Here is a 13,094-nt window from a genome sequence, read left to right on the forward strand (position 1 = left end):
GAACTGGGCCTGGCACTTAGCTGAGGGTAAACACATAACCGTGGACTCACCCCCTGCCTAACAGGGGTTTGTGAGGACTGAATGCGGACGTCAGTAAGGAATGCACACTGGCGGGCACACTGGCCGTACCAAATCCACAGCCCCTGCAGCTGTTACTGAGGAGGGTTTCTAGAACTTCTGGGGGACCTCATGAACCTGCCGTTGGCCTGTGACCCAGCTTTCCACGTATCTTCTTCCTCAAACAGAGCGGCTGGCTCTAGGAAACTTTTAGTCCTTGGTGGATTTGGGGTTACCAACATCACAGAGAGCAACTCTAATTTCTGAGAAGCCGTAAAACCAGAACAAAACTCTGGGAGGTGGTGTTAGCTCTTGCCAGGACAAAGAACAATCACAGGGCAGGAATCGAAACCATCTGCACCGAAGCTTCGAGGCAGAACTACTGGCACCGAGAAATAACTCCGCTGGCATGTCTCGTCAGGAAGTTCACGGTCTAAGACAAGAAGAAACATCCATGGCGTGGGGTTGAAGGCTTGGGTCCGGAGCCAGGCGGAGTCCATGCCGTCTGGGCGTGGGACACTGATCACATTATCTGTGTGCTGACATTTCCTCGTTGTAAACTGGGGACAACGGTAGCATTTGGCTCCAGGGGTTGTAATGTAAAGTGGGTCACCTGTGTAAAAATGCCAAGAATCGTGCCTGGCACCGGGCGACGTCCAAAGCATTTTAGTTATTATTATTATTCCAAGTAATCTGAAATGTGGGAGTGGGGCAAAAATATTTACCAAGTGCCAAATACACTTACAAACAAACTGCTTTTCTGAGTTTAGATCTAGAATGAGGGTGGGTCACAGCTGGGGCCTGCAGGGAGGGGCAGGAGGAGCCGTGAGGGCACAGCCACTAAAGCGCTAAGTGGTTTGGCATTTCTGCCCCACTCACACCTCCTCGCTAGGGCTCTACGGGGGAGACTCCTGCCCTCCGGCTGTTGTGTTGTTTTGTTTCAGAGAGAGAGCACGCACAGGGGAAAGGAATAGAGGGTGGGAGGGAGAGAGAGACAGAGAGGGAAGGAGGGAGGGAGGGGGAGAGAGAGAGGGGGGGAGAGAGAGAGAGAGAGAGAGAGAGAGAGAGAGAGACAATCTTAAGCAGTCTCCACGCTCAGCATGGAGACCAACACAGGGCTCGATCCCACAACCCCGGCTGGGATCATGACCTGCGACGGGATCAAGAGCTGGACGCTCAACCGACTGAATCACCTCGGCGCCCCTTTGGCTGTTCTTGAAAGAAGCTTAACTCCCAGGGCATCTGGACGGAAGAAAAGACTGCCTCATTCCAAGCCAAGCCCCTCTCTTCTGTTCTGGCTGGGTTTGAGACACAGACCACAGGGCTTTCGAGGTCTAGTTTTGATTTGTGGGATGGAGTGCCACTGGATATCTACTGCCGTTGAACAGGCACGGACCCCCAACAGAGCACCATGAAAGTTCAGAATCGAAAGGCGGTGTTAGAACTCCCAGAGCTCAATAAAACACACAAACAACCCAACTTGTAAAAAAAAGGAAAAAAAAAAAAAGGGCAAAGGACGTGAAGAGGCATTTCTCCAAGGAAGATGGACAAACAACCAATAAGCACAGGAAAGGGTGCTCACCCTGACTAATCATCACAGAAATGCACAGCGAAACCATGATGAGATAGCTCTTCACACCCACTAGGATGCGCACTGTGAAAAACACAGAAACCAACAAGAGAGGATGTTTACAGACAGGATGTGGAGAAACTGGAATCTCTGTACATTGCCAGTGAGACGGTCAGTGCAGCCGCTGGGGAAAACAGTATGGTAATTCCTCAAAACTTAAGCACAGAACTACCCTATAATCCAGCGATGGCACTTCTAGGTAAATACCCACCAGAATCGAAAGCAGGGACTAAAACACGCTCTCAGCAATGTTATTCTCAATAGCTAAAAGGTACGAGCGACTCAAATATCCGTCAACGAACGAACGGATAAAGAAAACGTGGTCTGTGCACACAATGGGGTATTCCTCAGCCTTAGAAAGGAAGGAAATCCTGACACATGGTACGACCTTGAGGATATTGCGAACAGTGGAAAAACCAGTCCCAAAGGACAGCTACACCGTAGGATTTACCTAGGGTCAAATTCATGGCGACAGCCAGTAGATTGGTGGTGGTCGGAGGCTGGGGAGAGGAGGGGATGGAAGCTAGTGTTTAATGAGTAGAGTTTCGCTTTTGCAGGATGAAAGAGTTCTGTGGACTGATGGCGCTGATGGCCGCACAATGTGAACGCACCTGATGTCTCTGAAATGTAGGCTTGAAAATGACTAAGACGAGGGGCCTGGGTGGCTCCGTTGGTTAAGCGTCTGACTTCGGCTCAGGTCAGGATCTCACGGTTCATGGGATCGAGCCCGTGTTGGGCTATGTGATGACAGCGCGGAGCCTGCTTAGGACTCTCAAAATAAATAAATAAAACATTAAAAAAAAAATTAACTGGGGGCGCCTGGGTGGTTCCAGTCAGTTAAGCATCCGACTTTGGCTCAGGTCATGATCTCACGGTTTGTGAGTTCGAGCCCCACGTGGGGCTCTGTGCTGACAGCTCAGAGCCTGGAGCCTCTTCAGATTCTGTGTCTCCCTCTCTCTCTGCCCCTCCCCCTCTCGCACTCTGTCTCTCTCAGAAATAAACATTACACAAATATTTTTAACGATTAAGATGATACATTTATGTATAGGATACAATTTTTTTAAAAAAAAGGATAAACCCAATGTGTACATCAGCTTCATTATAAGAGAAGTTTTGTTCAAAATTCCAAGTATTTGTTCATATTTACATGGGAATCCCCTATTTAAATGGGATTTATTTAATGAACTCCTACTGGTGTGCAAGCCACGTTGGGCACGAAGGGAGGGAAAAGGAGGTCATGTCCTAGGGTGAAGAAACTCACATTTCCTCAACTCAGGGGAAGAAGAGAAAGATGAGGGAAGACAAGATAAGGAATTTAATAACTCAAACAAAAGGCAGAACGTGTTTGGAGGCTTTCAAGAGATATGCGCAGAGGGCTTGAGCTTTAGAGGCAGGAACCAAACATCTCCACACCAAACATGAGATTTAAGGGAGGGAGCGAGGGCAGGAGGCGGATTTCAACGTCACAGACTCCATAAGGAGCCGGGGGCGGACTACAGAGCACCTGGAGAGGAAATATTTACAACGAGAGCACAGCGTGGAACCAGAGGAAAAGGGAAGAGAAAACAGCAGCTGCTGTAAGCGAGACATCTAAAACAGTGCTTCGTAAGGGAATTACTAAAACACACAGAATCAAACCCAACTACAGCCAGTGTCTCCTGAAACCTGGCTGCCCAGCAAAGAATTTGCATTTCCAAGAATATCTGTATTGCTCACACCATGGTTTTCTTCACCACCCAACAGGGCTGTCGCCAGAGAGCCCAGCCAGGGGCCCCGGTTGGCCCCTGTAAGCGTTGGCGAAGACACGGGAGGGCGGGGCTGAGGCCGAGGGCCCTTCTGGCTCCCTTGTGCATATCCAAGGCTATCCCGAATATTACCCCTGACACGAAAAGAGAGGCTTTCACCCACTTGAAATGCAGAAATATTTATTTTGGTTTCCTTCATTGTTTTTGGAAATTCTGTTTTGGTTTATAAAACATAGAAATAGCCAACACTTAAAGCAAACATTCAAAACCCCAAGGTGACAAATTATTGACTTTGTGTGCAATTAAGAATACACGTACGAAGTTAGGCTACCAAATAGTGTTACTACAATGACAATTCTTTAGTGCAAACCCTGTTGTGCTTGTATAATACACGGACGCTCACAAAATCCCAAACCAACTGCTTTCGGTATCGAAATGACAACTTGATTCAGTCACACGTGGCAAAGACTTGCAGTAAAGTGAAATGCAGCTAATTTCCCAAATTAACTTAGAAAAAAAAAAAAATCCCTTGAGAAGTTAATCCCAGGAAATGAATTTTCCAGATTTCTACATCCTAGAATTTTGGCTTGGCAAATACATTTCATAAAAATCAGGTAGCATTGTAAGAGTGTTTATTACTGTCCATTTCAATAAGTACCCAAGTAGATCTATTCCCTTAATATTTTGAAAGACATGCCTTGCCTGAGAGTTTACTGGGGGCCGGGGGAGCCCGTTAATCACAACGTAATCTTCTGATGTGAAAACCACATTAAAACTCCATCGGCCATCACAAATAGTGACTGGTTCGGTGAAGATAAAGTCAACAGTTACACAGGCGTCACAGTTGAGCATGGTTGACCCAGGTGATTTTATTTCCTTCTTGAAATGCTTCTCTTCACTGCAGAGTCTAAGGCAGATTTTTTAATAACCCCTGGGAAGGGATGGAGGGAGGGAAGCGGGCGTAGAGAAGAGGGTCTGAGCGCATTCTGCCCCATGGATGCCAGAATCCATTCATTCGCTCAGGTGAGCAGCCATTCATCGGAGACTCCGTAATCTGTGCTGTTTTCAGTGGAGTCTGTTCTGTCCTTCTCTGGGAAACTTCTGCTCCTACAGGACAACGGGGACAGCGGGGAAGCGTGCGCGCTCCATACCCCGGGATCAGAGGGGTCGTCAGAGTGCGTGTGAGGCGGTGAAGGGAAGGAGGCAGGGATTAAAAAAGAATCTCTGGTCCACTTGTGATGTTCTCCAGCTGGGACAGTTCTTGTTTTTAAGGGACAGGTTCCCTCCAGGGCACTGTACTCGAGAGCAGCAGACAAATGCAGAATTTGCAGCAAAATCCTAATCCCTTGGTTAGAAAAACAGGGAGACAGAAGTTTTCACCCGCCTTTTTTTTTTTTTTTTAAACTGAGGAAGTCATAAATAACTTAGCACATTTATAGTTCCCCCTTTACAATTTTAAGGCTCATTTTGGAAATTGTGTATCACCATAAGCATGGTCTGCAACACGAGGGGACTGTAAGGCAGTGTTCCACGTCCTCTAATATTCCTATGACAAGAACCCCGAATGCACAAGTCAAACACGGACGCTCCCTTTCCTACGCGTGCTCTAGTCAAAATTACCAACGTGAAGGCCATCAGTAGGAGACGCTGGAGGTGTGCGGTTTCTTTCTCACGTTAAACTTTGATGGTGGAATAAAGTTCATCTATCTGTGACCTGAAATAGTTCCGAAGCTCTGGCCGTTTAGCCTTCATTGTTGGGGTCAGGAGGCCATTGTCGACAGAAAATAATTCGGGGTGGAGAGTAATGCCTTTGACCTGCAAATAAATGAGGTGATTGAAGCAAAAACGAGGGCAGACACAGCTTGAATCTAAAAAGCCCGTAGGCCCTGTGGCCGGTCCAGTCCCTCCGACTCAGGCCAGCCGGCTCTGTCCACACGGCATAGGGGCTATGCCCACGACAGAATCCGGGCCTGGATCCCCACCTCCAGGAAAGGAGAATGCCTACTCCTTGGTTACAGAAACCCCCTCCCGCTGCCGAGCCGCTCCATCATTCATTCCCCGTGGCTTTCTTTAGGTCACCTCGCGCTCCACACCTACTCACACGAAATCCTCAAGTCGGAAACCTGTTTTGCAGGGGTTCGTGCGTGGTGATGAAAGTCTTACCTGTTCAAATGGTTTCAGGCCAGAGTCCTTCCCGAGCCTCACCATGTCTTCTAGGATGGCTCTTCTGACATCCTAGTAAGGCAAGAAAACAACACGCTTGCTGTGCTGGAGGTCCCTGGAGGCAGGCCCGGCGCCAGGCCAAGGTCCGGGAGGTGGACCACACGCTTCGGAGCCTTACCTTGTTCCTGCAGAGTTCCTCAAAGGAGCCTGCAAATCCTCTCTTTTGGGCCCAGGGACATAACGTCTCAACATCCGGTACCACGATTGCGATGAGAAATGCCTTTAACACAGACGAGTGGGTTAGGACACGGCTGGATGCAGATACTCTGAGATAGTGCTTCTTTGTCATCTTGTACCACGGACCCCGGGAGGATCTGACAGAGGTCACGGACGCTCTCTTCAGAACATATTACCAGCCCCAGGGGTCGATGGAGCCCAGGTTAAGAACTCCCAGCTGTAAACTACACCCAGCATCAGGAATTTTGCGATTAAATGTTTTAAAAGGGCCACTGGGCATCAAAATCTGACAAAACCCTAATTTGTATTTACTTTTGCATATTATATATATACAGATTTTAATAAAACTGCATCAAATAAGCAAGTGGGGCAATATATATCATCAAATAACTGCTCTAAAAAAGAAAATTTATACAGATTCATTTTCTTTACATCTTTCCAATTCTGTCTCCCTCTCTCTGCCCCTCCCCCATTTGTACGCTGTCTCTCTGTCAAAAATAAACAAAACATTTAAAAAAAGGGGGGCGGGGTGCCTGGGTGGCACAGTCAGTTAAGCAGCCAACTGCAGGTCAGGTCACGATCTTGCGGTTCATGGGTTCGAGCCCTGCGTTTGGCTCTGGGCTGACAGCTCGGAGCCTGGAGCCTGCTTCCGATTCTGCGTCTCCCTCTCTCTGTCTCTCCCCCACTTGTGCTCTCTCTCTCTCAAACATAAAACATTAAAAAAATTTTTTTTAAATCTCTAACGCCTTTTTCTTTTTTACAATTTAGTAACAATAAAACTAAATAAAAATCAAACGCATGGTAAGGTACCAGGTCAAAAAAAACCCAGTACACACTCAAAGAAAAATAGGTGTATTCCTTACAAGATAAGAAAATATTCTTTCAAAAGTATTTAAAAGTCTCAAGATTTGAAAAAAAGATGAACTTTCAGGAAACCAGACCCCTTTCTCTTCCTTGCCATCGTCCGCCCCACATTTTGCAAAGAGACGTGCCCCTACAGCGTTGACCTTGGTTTTCAACTTTATGTATATATACCGGTTCAGAACCACCACTGCTCAAAAAACAGTTCAGGAGGCACAGCATAGCTATGATGCGTTTAACATGTTCGAAAATTCTAAACTTTCTCATAATCAACGTATCAATATTTCCTTTCATAATTAAATTCGAAGCGTATTGTACCCTCTCCCTCATATCTTTTTTTTTTTAATGTGAAATTTATTGTCAAATTGGTTTCCATACAACACCCAGTGCTCCTCCCAACAGGTGCCCTCCTCACTCCCTAACATCTTTATCCAACCCCCCTTGGTACACCAGGCCACTCGAGCCAGGTAAACTAAAAATATGCAATTTAAAGAGAAAAACTCTTCTGGATAAGAAATGCCAGGCAGCAAAACCCAGTAGTACTCTGGCACGTCGCACATGAAAGTCAATTCAATACCCATCGCCAACTCCCCGTGGCACCGAAAAGCTCCGGAGCACGAGGCCTGGCCGTGCCCCCGTGACACGGCTCCCAGGGCAGAGGGCCCGTACCTGCAAGCTCTCTCCGTACACAAACACCTGAGCGACAGGTTCGCTTCGCACGTAGATGTTCTCAATCTTCTCCGGTGCTATGTACTCTCCTTGCGCCAGTTTAAATATGTGCTTTTTCCTGTCGATAATCTTCAAGGTACCATTCTGTTTATTAGAGGGGAGGGAGGGGCTGGCAGTGGGTCCGTGGCTGGTGCCCCCTGCCCCTTCCCGCCCCGTGTCAGTCACACACAGTTCAGGGCACTTTGCACAGGGCATCATTTAATCCTGGTAACATGGCACAGAGGCGGGCTATCAGCCCATCTGAGAGACAAACTCAGGCTTGGAGAGACTAAGTGACTTGCCCAAGGCCAGTGAGTCAAGTAGAAAGAGAGAAAAAGAGAGAGAGAGAAAGCGATTGAGAGAGAAGGGACCCCAGAGCTCATGCTTTCACTTCGTCCCTAGTAGCTTGCTACCTATCTGGCTCCCCAAGAATGAGTCCTGCTCCTTGAGAGTACAGACAGGGACGTATGCTCCCAGAGCACTCTGTCTACACAGAGTGAGGGCTCAGTGGATGTTTGCCATAGAGAGGCCGAATGCCTGCTTCCTTTGTCATTGTTTCGGGGCGGGCGGGGGAGGGGACTGCTCCTGGCCCCCGGGGCAGCGTCGGTCAGCTGCCCACACAATAACCGTGGGGAGGCTACAATCTCTGCGCTAGACTGGCCAGATGTCAGGAGTGCCCGCCTCTGGTAACCCAAACCTCACCCCATTCAACCCATCCCCATCCAAGGGTCATTCTTATGCTTCCAAAAGTCAGCTGTTGGGGAGTTTCTGTGGTTCTCTCATTCCACGTTGGTTCTGCGCCATTTTCACAAGGAGTAGACTGAGGTCCAGAGAGATTATGACATGTGTTCATTAGCGCCAGAGCCAGAATTAGAACTGACACGTAATCCCTCTTGAACTTGGAAAGAGGGACTTAATTTATTTCTGAATAACTGGGGTATGCTAAAGTCTGAATTAATTGGCTCGGCGGGATGAGGGGCGGATTTTCCACTTCACTAAAAATTTCGGGGAGTATTGTGCACCTTAAATCTATAAGAATCGACCAATACACAATAATGAAAATTATATTAGCCATTCCAGTGCTTGTAATTAAACATGGTAACCACTTAGAAAAAGCAGTGGTTGGTACCACAGCAAGCAAAATTGGCCCAACCTATGGATGTGGCTTCTTGTACATGACTCTCCCTCTTACGGTGGACTCTGGAATTTCTCTACATAAATTTAAGACTAAATCCAAAGGAGCTGGCCTAATCCGTGGAACACTTCTCCTATTTGTAATGAGATGGCAGACCTAACAAACGCATATATCCACAAATTCTTGCCCACCACACCTTCCTGGAGGCCTACCACAGTGCTCCCCACACCTTGTTAAACCAAGGCCTTAACATCGAGGTCCAGCCCGGATACATAAAAGGCCGTACGGAGTCTCTCTGGATTTCAAATGGGAAGCAGCCACCAGAATTGATGTCAAGCATCAAAAACAAACCTATTTGTTATAGTTAAGATGAAAATCCCACCCGGGCACGCTCAGAGCGTAAGCGTGTTCCCTTCAGGAAATGGAAGAGCCTACACCATACCCCCTTGGCAGGAAAAGAGAAAAATGAGGCCGCCCCCTGCAACCCATGGGACATTTTCTTCCCTATGGCAGAAAACAACAGTCTCTGGGGACAGGGGAGGGGAGAGCTTACTGGTAACCACTTTCCAATGTCCCCTGTGTGTAACCAGCCATCTTTATCCAGAACTTCCGCCGTTTTTGCCGGGTCCTTCAAGTAGCCTTTGAAGACATTTGGCCCTTTCACACACACCTGAAGAGGAAAAGCATGGAGGGGGGTGAGGAGAAAGTAGAGGAAGGGGGTGAAAAGGTACAAACTTCTAGTCAGAAGAGAAGTACCAGGGACAGAATGTGCGGTGTGGTGACTACAATTGACACTATTATGTGATATATTTACATGTTAAGAGATGAGGGGGCACCTGGGTGGCTCAGTTGGTTAAGCATCTGACTCAGGATTTTGACTCAGGTCATGACCTCATGGTTCATGAGTTTGAGCCCCATGTCAGGCTCCACGCTGGGCTTTTTCTCTCTCTCTCTCCCTGCCCCTCCCCTGCTCTCTCTCGAAAAAGAAGTAAACTTTAAAAAAAAGTTAAAAAAAATGAGATCCTAAGAGTTCTCATCACAAGGAAAGAATTTTCTTTTTTTCTTATATCTATGTGAGATGACGGATATTAATGAAACTTATTGTGGGTAATTCACTTCACAATATATGTATGTCAAATCATCATGCTGTTTAGCTTTTGTTTTTAATGTTTATTCATTTTGGAGAGAAAGAGAGCGTGGGTGAGGAAGGGGCAGAGAGAAGGAGATACAGAATCGGAAGCAGGCTCTAGGGTCTGAGCTATCAGCAGAGAGCCCAACACGGGGCTCGAACCCACAAACCCTCACAAACCGTAAGATCATGACTTGAGCTGAAGTCAGACACTTAAACTGACCGAGGCACCCAGGGGCTCGAACCCATGAACGCTCACAAACCGTGAGATCATGACCCGGGCTGAAGTCAGATGCTTAATCGACTGAGCCACCCAGATGCCCCAATCACTATGCCGTTTAAACATACAGCACATACAGTGTTGTAGGTCGATTACATCTTGACGGAAGTGTGGGGGGAAAAGATAATCTGTTAACCGCATTTACTGGGGGCTGTCCAGAGAAAGCTGGGGTGCATGTGTGTGTGTGTGTGTGCACGTGTCTCCACCTTTAGCCAGAAGCCCTGAATTCTATAATCCAGGAGTTACCAAAGCCACGCTGGGATCTTGGGGGTACCTCCAATGCTCCTGTTTCCTTGTCTTAACGACCTCAGCTGCAGTCAGGTTGTAGGGCTAATGCTTGCCTGAGGTTCCTGCTCACAGCTGCTGGAAAGCCCCAAGGGGGATGAAATCACTTTGAAGTCATTAGGCTTTCCTTCCGCTAGCCAGTAGCTCGCTAACAGGTATCCAGGGCAATTAGCCCACCAGAGCTGTGCTCTAGACCCTGCAGCACTGGAGCCTTTGCACACTCTGAAGCCCAAGTCCCTCTGCTGTCTGATAGACGAGATGTTAGTGGTACCCCTCCCGCATTAGGAACCTTCAGAAAGAAGCCTGTTGGATCCCGGAGCACCAATGACATCAAGCTCAATGCCTTTACACGACGGTGCCGAGGTCACGGCAGTGCAGGGGTCACGGCCGGCCGTCAGAGGAATGGCGATGAGGGTGAACGATGAGGGGCGGGGGAGGGGGGGTTCACTTACCTCGCCCTCGCCCTTGGCTGCCAGGTAGTTCATTTCTTCTACATCAACAAGTTTTATTAAATTACAAGGCATTGGGGCACCAACGTGGCCTGCATGTTCAATAAAAGAATGATCATTCCCAGGAGGACTACTAATACCCTGAAGCCGAATTACTTTTATAGCAAACAAGCCTGCTCCTGCTCATAATAACAACAGCTGGTGTAAACTTCTGTTTTCTCCCATTATATCCTGTCCCTCCCCCCCCCCACCCTCCGCAGGAAGTGAACATAGAGTGTTTATTCTTCAAAGAGAGACAAACATTCAAAAGTCTTTTAGGGACCTCTCCCAAGTTTGGTGCTCCAAATTATTTTTCAGAGTAGAAATAATTTGGCTGCTGGTTTTAAGGGTTTCCTACAAACACCCGGAAGCAAGCTTTCTAAAACTTCAACTAGGCTCCCAGGATCCGATGGCCTCTGCTTATCACCTGCAGCCTCTCTCTCAACAGACTTAACATCCCTGCTTTCTGTAAGAAAACGACACAGGGGTGCCTGATGGGCTCAGTTGGTTAAACGTCTGACTTCAGCCCAGGTCATAATCTCACGGTTTGTGAGTTCAAGCCCTGTATCAGGCTCTGTGCTCTCAGTACAGAGTCTGCTTTGGATCCCCTGTCTCCCTCTTTCTCTCCCACTCACGCTCTCTCTCTCAAAAGTAAATAAACATTTACTAAAAAAAAAAAAAAAAAAAAAAAAAAGAAAGAATATGCGCAGCTTTGCCAAACCTGGTTTATTCTCTCCCACGCCCCCTGGCTCTGACCAAGACCGTCTTTACTTCCTTACATACGGGAGAACTTGTTTTAGATTTAAGTTTATTAAGATAGGATGGTGCTTATTTTCACAGCTAACTCAACTCTCCTGCCCAAAGTGGTTCAGACTGGGGCTGTCTTTTCCCAAACAAACAAACAAACAAACAAACAAACAAATAACAGAAATGAGATAGGTTTTAAGAGCATCACAAAGAATTCCTCCTATGTTTTAATAATTTTTGCATAAGTTAAACCATGAAAAAGGGTCACAGACAGTTGGTGGCAGTCCCAGCAGAATTGTGCTACTAGGGTCCAAGACACTAGAATCCGTGTTACTGGATCGCGCTCGTATTTCTAACACGCCAAATAAATCAGCGGGGTCTGCAGAGTGGAGAACTCTGTACTACCTGTGTGCTACAGAGGAGAGCACAGAAACTTTGCAGTCAGACCTGGGCTGGAATCCTGGCTGCAAAGCCTACTGCTGTGCAAATTCTTATACATTATTTACATGCTTTTTAATCAACAATCACTTCCTCTCCGGGGTCACAGGGCCTACTTCACAGGGATGCGATGAAGTGCACATGACGTACATCTCAAGCACCTAACACACAACCTCATCCATGACAGCTGCTCCATCGATGATTTCCGTATTTGCCTCAACTTGTGCCTTTTTGGAGGAAGGACTTGTTTCTTTTGCTCTGCGGTCTCGTCACCTAGCATAGCACCCAGTGTAAATTCAATTCAAATTTACCAGCAAATAATTAGACCCCAATCAATTCCTTGTAGGCTCTGTTGGGCCCAACATTCTGAACCTGGTAAAAAGGGCATCATGTCTCAGCTGTCAGCCTCAGAATCTAGGTACATTGCCCCCTGTGTTACAGCTGGGTCCTCAAAGCACATCCTGCTCTGCCACAGCGGCTGTTTTCCACCAGGCGCCCTGATTTATGAGGCTGCCCCAAGGCCTAATCACTCGAGACACAGAACTTAAGTTGGTTAATGAACCAATGATGAACCCAATTCCAGTAATTCTGGTTGGAATAACAGGCTTCCAATAAGCAGTGGCCCGCTATGCGTACCTGCTGTCCAGTCTCCAGGCATGGTCAGGCAGCACCCGGCAGTGCATTCGGTCTGTCCGTAGCCTTCGTAAAACTGGACCAGCAAGAGATGAAACGTTATTAAAGGAAACAGTCACACCCATGCTGCAAGTGAACAAACCATTAAGTTCTTGTAACTCCTGAGCAACGGCTGACCATGACCATAGTGAAATCTCTTTTTAAATGTTGTACAAGTAAAACCTTGGATGGCAAGTAACTTGTTCCGCGAGTGTTCCACAAGACGAGCAAACATTTCTAATGAATTTTAACTTGATAAACGAGCGATGTCTTGCAATAGGAGCAGTATGTGAGGCCGAACGTCACATGATCACAGCTGAGCCAATGGTTCTGGAGATTTGCTTTGACATAGGAGTGCTTTGGATTACAAGCATATTTCCGGAACGAATTATGCCTGCAAACCAAGGTTTTACGGATATGGTAAATTTGTAGGCTACTGCTACGGCTTTGTTATGGCACCCAAACATCTTCACCCCCAACACAAAACACCAGCCTCTGTCCATGGTCATCTTCTTCTAC

General features: G+C 47.3%; 1 protein-coding gene across 9 annotated transcripts in view; it reads right to left on the reverse strand.

Annotated features, from left to right (window-relative positions):
* Window positions 1-13,094, reverse strand: part of ACSL1 (acyl-CoA synthetase long chain family member 1) — a 77,455-nt gene that overhangs the window by 1,788 nt on the left and 62,573 nt on the right. For 6 of the 9 annotated variants that reach the window (XM_042934294.1, XM_042934297.1, XM_042934293.1 and 3 more), the window contains 7 exons: window positions 12,540-12,612; window positions 10,683-10,771; window positions 9,090-9,206; window positions 7,363-7,506; window positions 5,774-5,875; window positions 5,596-5,667; window positions 3,596-5,247 (listed from right to left, as the gene is read on the reverse strand). In XM_042934294.1, the coding sequence (XP_042790228.1) occupies window positions 5,107-5,247; window positions 5,596-5,667; window positions 5,774-5,875; window positions 7,363-7,506; window positions 9,090-9,206; window positions 10,683-10,771; window positions 12,540-12,612 (738 nt within the window). In that variant the 3' untranslated portion in view covers window positions 3,596-5,106. Of the gene's footprint in view, window positions 1-3,595; window positions 5,248-5,595; window positions 5,668-5,773; window positions 5,876-7,362; window positions 7,507-9,089; window positions 9,207-10,682; window positions 10,772-12,539; window positions 12,613-13,094 lie in introns of those variants that run through there. The other 3 variants (XR_006201447.1, XR_006201446.1, XR_006201445.1) reach the window with 2 other exon arrangements.

The sequence above is a fragment of the Panthera leo genome, chromosome B1, assembly GCF_018350215.1.
Source record: "Panthera leo isolate Ple1 chromosome B1, P.leo_Ple1_pat1.1, whole genome shotgun sequence".
NCBI classification, from domain to species: domain Eukaryota; kingdom Metazoa; phylum Chordata; class Mammalia; order Carnivora; family Felidae; genus Panthera; species Panthera leo.